The sequence below is a fragment of the Trichechus manatus genome, unplaced genomic scaffold, assembly GCF_000243295.1.
Source record: "Trichechus manatus latirostris isolate Lorelei unplaced genomic scaffold, TriManLat1.0 scaffold00128, whole genome shotgun sequence".
Lineage (NCBI taxonomy): Eukaryota > Metazoa > Chordata > Mammalia > Sirenia > Trichechidae > Trichechus > Trichechus manatus.
In genome coordinates, this window is record NW_004444064.1 from 617,015 (window position 1) to 624,295 (window position 7,281).

The following is a 7,281-nucleotide window of genomic DNA, read 5'->3' on the forward strand; positions in this document are numbered from 1 at the left end:
GGCTCACCTCCTGTCCTTGTAAAACTGGGCTCCTCGCCTTTCCTCCGCCTTTTTCTGCCTTTGAAGATGTTCATAAATGCCAACCATAGATGACTGTGACCAGACAGATCAACTAGTGTAGTTCCTGCATTTCGCAGAAGAAACATTGCAGGGAACGCAAGTGGCCTGTCCAATGCCATTAACCTGAAGGAGGGGACCCACTTGGGTAGGACGCCCCCCGCTGCTCCTGGCTTCTGTACAAGAGGAGCAGTCACGTTCCTGCCTTACAGTTACCGAGAAGTGAGAGACCTTACATTGAATGCTCAGAATGTCTGAGAAACTGACGGGCACCATCGCTATAGGTAATTGTAGAAAGCAAAGAATGTGTATAGTGCTTGTGGTTTAAAAATTATTTTCCCAAATCTATTATCTAATTTGGCCTTACCAACAGCCCTCTGAAGCAGGGAGGGAAAGGATTTTTATCTCCATGGCTAAGGTCAGCCCCCATATGCTGTGTGTGTGTATATGTTGGAGTGTGTGTCTGTGTGTGTCTTTTCTCCTACTCACACCTCACTCCCCAATGGAAGAGTTTTTGTTTTCCTTTGTTCTGTGGGGATTTCTTGGAAGGCATTTGTGCCTCTGACTGAAGAAGCTAAAATGACACACATGAATTCCTATTTTTCACCTGGGATAAAGCCACGGAGCTCTGTGGGGGGTCGCTTGGACGTTTGAGGGGAAACTGCTCACCTCAGGCTTCTCTGGGAGGTACTTAACGCCCCACAGCTCACCTGGTTTCTTGCCCAGGAGCCATGGACGCTGTGGAACTTACCAGAAAGCTGCAAGAGGAGGCCACTTGCTCCATCTGCCTGGACTACTTCACAGACCCGGTGATGACCGCTTGTGGGCACAACTTCTGCCGAGAATGCATCCAGATGAGCTGGGAGAAGGGGAGACGGAAGAAAGGGAGAAGGAAGAGGAGAGGCTCCTTCCCCTGTCCTGAGTGCAGGGAGATGTCCCCACAGAGGAACCTCCGGCCCAACCGCCTGTTGACCAAAGTGGCCGAGATGGCCCGCCAGCACCCCGGCCTCCAGAAGAGAGACCTGTGTCAGACGCACCAGGAACTGCTGAAACTGTTCTGCCAGGAGGACCAGAGCCCGATCTGCGTCATCTGCAGAGAGTCCCGAGAACACCGCCCCCACACTGTGTTCCCTATCGATGAGGCCATCCAGGATTACAAGGTGGGCTGCACCCCAGAGGGCCAGGGGATGCTGGGAGGAGAGGGGCGTGTGTCAGTGAGGGCAGGCTAGCTACTGCTGTGACAAATAGACCCCCAGGGGCCAACACAGTGGAAGTTTTCTCCTGCTCCCAGGACACAACCAGGTGGGTGGCCAGGTTGGCAAGGGAGCCTGCCTCCAGTTGTCTTGGCTACCTAGTGAGCTATTACACCAATACCACAAGTGGATGGCTTTAAAGAAACATTGTTTGCTCACAGTTCTGGAGGCAAAAAGTCTAAAACAGGTGTCAGCCTTGTTGATTCCTGGGCAGCAGCCCCGGGCATTCCCTGATTCCTTCAAGTTTCTTGGCTTGTAGATGAGCCTCCCAAGGCGTCTGTCTTCCTGTGTGCATGCGTGCACGTGCATCCGTTCTGGTCTTTTTTATAACTCAAACGTGATTGAGCTTAGGCTCCATCCTACACGGGCCTCATTAGCATCACAAAAGAGAACCCCTATTTCCAAACAGGATCACAGCACAGGTGTAGCAGTTAAGATTCCAACACATATTTTGGAGGGACACGATTCAATCCATAACACACGGAGCGGTCATAAACATGTGCGGAGGCTCGACAGAGACCATTCCAACATCAAGTGACATAAAGTGAGTGGCGTCACCAGGTGGGGAGCAGACCGGGCCGCACTTCAGAATAGGGACACACGGAATGGCCTGGAAGCACTCTGGTCTGTAGGAAGCCTTTGCCCTCATCCTGCCTCCCAAACACAGCACCCTCTGGCTTATCCCATTCTCCCACTTGGGGTCTTGACTGTCCTTGTCCATGTTCTACCCACCTTTGGAACCAGGGGCATCTTAAACTGGCAGCCTCCTGGGGGAAGGTAGTTTCTTTTCATTCGCTTAATGCACAACTGGCATGTCATTGCTATAAAAAAAATCACGTGCTCCATAGGGTTTTAATGGCTGATTTTTCAGAAGTAGATCACCAGGCCCTTCTTCTGAGGCACCTCTGGGTGGACCTGACCTTCCAACCTTTAGCAGCCAAGCCTACTGATGTTTGCACCACCCAAGGACTCCGTGAGACTCTATGGGTGCTTGGAAAACAATGATAATGATAGTACTCCCCTGAGAAACCAACTGCCTTTAAATAGTACAGTGCTTTAGTGCCACCAAGGTTTTGGGAAAGCAAGATCGCTGGACCCACCTCCGGAGTTTCGGATTCAGCAGGGCTGGATGGGGGTCCAAGAATTTGTGTTTCTGAGAAGTTCTTGGAAACCTGATGGTTCAGTGGTTAAGAGCTACAGCTGCTGACCAAAAGGTCGGCCGTTCAAATCCACCAGCTGCTCCTTGGAAGCCCTATGGGGCAGTTCTACTCTGTCCTATAGGGTCACTATGAGTCAGAAACGATGCCTTACTGTTGGTCTGGGGACCTCACCTGAAGAACCATTGAAATAGAAGATGCTGGACCCCTGGACTTTTCCCTGATAGATGCAGAGTTTGAGGTTGTCACGGGCTCCCGTGGTCTGGATGAGGGTCAGGACTCCTCTGGGAGGTCAATCGGCCTGAGGGGGTCAAGTAGAAGGCAGAGGAAAGGGAGGAAGCAGGGCCTGGAGGTCCAGACTCTTCCCACACTTTGCAGCATGTGAATTGACCAGAGCTAAAAAGATTCTGTTCGCCTTACCCTCGACATGGGGAGATGTTTCAGATCAGTTCCTTTCTATGCCACGTCCATGGCCAGGGTGGCTGGGAAATTCCTGAATGTGGAGGAGCTGATCTCCGGCATCTGCTGGCCTGTCTCACTGGAGAGCTCATCTCTTCACAGAGAGCTCGCAGCTGTTGGCCCCAGGCTCCTGGCCACCACGTCCTCACCTTCTAGGGGACCCCCTTAGGATGGTCTTGAGGGGGATGCAGCTGCAGAAGAGTACAGTACAGATTTGGGGCGGGGGGAATAGATCCACTATCGTCACACGCTACCGTCTGTGTGTCCTCTAGGTGAAGCTGGAAGAAAACATAGAGTACCTGAGAGAGGAGATGATGAAGACTGAGGCAGCGCTGGCCCGACAAGACCGAACAGTGAAAGAATGGCAGGTAGGTGTCAGCCCCACTGGGCCCTTAGCCGCTGAGAGGGCAGGAAGACTCGTTCTGACCAGGTCAAAGAGGGGGAGTGTCTCCTCCACCACCCTGTGGGCAGGGTCTGCAAGACACCAGAGCACCCGCCAGGCCTGGTGTCCACGCAGCCCTTAGACTTTGCACAAGGTCACACCATCTCAGTTGTCACAAAGATCCCTACCCTTGAGGTGGGAATTACTGTTTCTGGATGAAAAAATGGAACCTCAGAAAGTTGATCCAAACCCAATGCTCAACCCAGAAAGACCATTTTAAAAACATTTAACAGGCTCTGCTGTTTTCAGGATTTTTTTTCTTTTAATTTTTTAATTTTTGTAGTTTAAATGAAGTTTACATTTCAAGTTAGTCTCCCATACAAAAATTTATACATAGTGTTATGTGACCCTAATTGCTCTCCTCATATTGTGACAGCACACTCCTCCTTTCCACCCGATTCCCCACGTCCATTCAACCAGCTCCTAACCCTCTCTGCCTCCCATCTCACCTCCGGACAGAAGCTGCCCGTTTAGTCTCTTGTATCCACTTGCGCTAAGAGGCACACTCCTCACGAGCATCACGTTATGTCCCACAGTCCAGTCCAACCCTGTCTGAAGAGTTGGCCTCGGAAATTTTTTTAGTTCTGGGCTGATAGAGAATCCGGGGGCCATGCTTTCTGGGGTTCCTCCAGTCTCAGTCAGACCATTAAGTCTGGTCTTCTTACTAGAATCTGAGTTCTGCAACCCACCTTTCTCCTGCTCCATCCGGGACTCTCTGTTGTGTTCCCTGTCAGGGCGGTCATTGGTGGTAGCTGGGCACCATCTAGTCCTTCTGGTCTCAAGCTGATGAAGTCTCTGGTTTATGTGGCCCTTTCTGTCTCTTGGGCTCATACTTTCCTTGTGTCTTTGGTGTTCTTCATTGTCCTTTACTCCAGGTGGTTGGGAACAATTGATGCATCTTAGATAGCCGCTCGCCAGCTTTTAAGGCCCCAGATGCCACTCACCAAAGTAGGATGCAGAACATTTTCTTAATAAGGTTTGTTATGGCAGTTGACCTAGATGTCCCCTGAAAGCATGGTCTCCAGATCCCTACCCCTGCTACTCTATCCCTCAAAGTGTTTGATTGTGTTCAGGAAACTTCTTAGCTTTGGTTTAGCCCAGTTGTGCTGACTTCCCCTGTAGTGTGTGCTGTCCTTCCCTCTGCCTAAGATAATTGTTATCTACTATCTAGTTAGTAAATAACAATAACCCTCACCCTCCCTCCCCACCCTCGTAACCATCAAAGAATGTTTTCTTCTGTGTTTAAACCTTTTCTTGAGTTCTTATAATAGTGGTCGTATACAATATTTGTCCTTCTGTGACTGACTAAATTCACTCAGCATAATGACCTCCAGCTTCCTCCATGTTATAAGATGTTTCACAGCTTCATCGTTGTTCTTTCTCGTTGCGTAGTATTCCACTGTGTGGATATGCCATAATTTGTTACCCATTCGTCCGTTGATAGGCATCTAGGCTGTTTCCATCTTTTTGCTATTGTGAACAGTGTTGCAATGAATGTGGGTGTGCATATATCTATTCGTGTGATGGCTCTTATTTCTCTAGGATATATTCCAAGGAGCGGGATAGCTGGATCGTATGGTACTTCTATTTCTAGCTTTTTAAGGAAGCGCCAAATCGATTTCCAAAGTGGTTGTACCATTTTACATTCCCATCAATGGTATAAGTGTTCCAGTCTCTCCACAGCCTCTCCAGCATTGATTTTTTTTTTTTTTCGATTAATGCTAGCCTTGTTGGGGTGAGATGATATCTCATTGTAGTTTTGATCTGCATCTCTCTAATGGCTAATGATCGTGAGCATTTCTTCAGGTGTCTGTTAGCCACCTGAATATCTTCTTTGGCAAAGTGCCTGTTGATATCCTTTGCCCATTTTTTAGCTGGGTTGTTTGTCTTTTTGTTGTTGAGGTTTTGCAGTATCTTGTAGATTTGAGAGATTAGACGCTGATCGGATTTGTCGTAGCCAAATTTTTTTTCTCAGTCTATAGGTTGTCTTTTTATTCTTTTGGTGAAGTCTTTTGATGAGCATAAGTGTTTGATTTTTAGGAGCTCCAAGTTATCTAGTTTCTCTTCCGGAGTTTGTGCATTGTTACTTAAGGTTCGTATTGTGTTTATGCCATGTATTAGGATTCCTAGAGTTGTCCCTATTTTTTCTTCCATGATCTTTATTGTTTTCGATTTTATATTTAAGTCTTTGATCAATTTTGAGTTAGTTTTTGTGCATGCTGTGAGGTATGGGTCTTGTTTCAGTTTTTTGCAGATGGATATCCAGTTATCGTTTTCAGGATTTTGCTACTATATTAGTTTCCTAGGGCTGCCGTCACAAAATACCATAAAGTGAGTGGCTTTAAAGAACAGGGATTTATTTTCTCACAGCCCTGGAGGCCAGAAGTCCAAATTCAGGGTGGCTGCAGGGCCTAGCCTTCTCTCTAGGGGAAGGTCTTTCCTTGTCTCCTTCCATGCCTGGTAGTGGTGGGTGTTTCTGGGTGTTCCTTGGCTTGTAGATGGATCCTCACGCAGCGTCTTCCCCCGTGTGTGTGACCCTCTCTCCATGTCTGCTCTGTCCTTTATAAGACACCACTCAGAAGGGATTATGATTGGGACCCACCCCACTTCAGTAGGATTTAACTGGTAATATCTTCAAAGGAAAAAAAAGATCAAACCGAACCCGTTACTGTCGAGTTGATTCTGACTCATAGCAACCCTACAGGACAGAGTAGAACTGCCCCATAGGGTTTCTGAGGCGGGGCTGGTGGACTCAAACTGCCGACCTTTTGGTTAGCAGCCATAGCCCTTAATCACCGCGCCACCAGGGCTGACTCTCTTTCCCCGAACAGGGTCACATTCACAGGTACAGGGGTTAGGACTTCAGCATATCTCTGTGGGGGACACGATTTAGTCCATGACAGCTACTCACGCAGTACCCTTGGGGGCGAGTGGCCTTCTGCCCGTGCCCACCCCCCACCTTCTCCACTCCTCTGGCCCCTTCTCCTCCTTATGCTTCTGGGGACCCTTGTGGAAAGCAGGGCTCACGACAGCTGTGCGTGTGGAAGCGTCCAGGGCAGCAGCTTCTCCTGGCTGCTCCCTAGTGAGTCCTGAGGAAGAGCCGAGGTGACACCCAGGAAGGAGAGGGAATGGCCCTGGACTCCAGGGAGTGATTCTCTACATTGAACTTTTGGGGCTTCTGGTCTTTGCCTCTAGCCCATGTGTCTTTGCTACACTGACCCAAGATTTTATTTCTAGTTTTCACTTCATGTTTCCTGCTTTTGAGGAGAGATGCCATCCCAGGCTTCCTCCTCTCTCCAACGCAAGGAATGCTTGCTCCAGGGGACAAAAACTCTGGACGTTTGTGGTTTGGGGTTACCCAGTAGGTTACACCACAATGACAGTGTTGGGGGACTCTTGGGAGACCTCTGCCTTACCCCTGGTTGCAAATTTAAACCCCCAGCCCTGGCCAGGTTTGCACAGGGGGGTGCAGGTGAACGTGCGCCGGCGACTCCTGGACCGGCCCCTCCAAGAACAGGCCCTGCCCAGCCGCAGCCATTAGGAAAGGAGCGGAAGGCGGCCCGCCTAGGCGCACGCACGTGGAGGTGGGGTGACACCGCCCCTGTCTCACCAGGAGGAGGTGAAGAGCCGGAGAGACCGCATAGCGATGGAGTTTGAGAAGATGTGCATCTTCCTGGCTGAGGAGGAGAAGCGCCTTCTCCAGACCCTGAAGAAGGAGGAGGAGGAGACGGTGGAGAAGCTGCGCGAGAACAAGGCCGTTCTGGTCCAGCAGAGCTCCTCCTTGGAGATGCTGCTCCTGGAGCTGGAGGACAAGAGGGAGCATTCAGCGCTGCAGATGGTGCAGGTGAGGGGGCGGTGCCCCGGAGGGGAGGGGGCGGTGCCCCGGAGGGGAGGGGCGGTGCCCCGGAGGGGA

At 50.1% G+C, this 7,281-nt stretch overlaps 1 protein-coding gene across 1 annotated transcript in view; it reads left to right on the forward strand.

Moving 5' to 3' along the window:
* The first annotated feature begins 788 nt into the window (after positions 1-788).
* Positions 789-7,281, forward strand: part of LOC101358692 (E3 ubiquitin-protein ligase TRIM17) — a 13,205-nt gene continuing 6,712 nt past the window's right edge. Inside the window, exons 1-3 of the mRNA XM_004384826.1 lie at positions 789-1,217; positions 3,199-3,294; positions 6,982-7,212. Of these exons, the coding sequence (XP_004384883.1) occupies positions 789-1,217; positions 3,199-3,294; positions 6,982-7,212 (756 nt within the window). The remainder of the gene's footprint in view (positions 1,218-3,198; positions 3,295-6,981; positions 7,213-7,281) is intronic.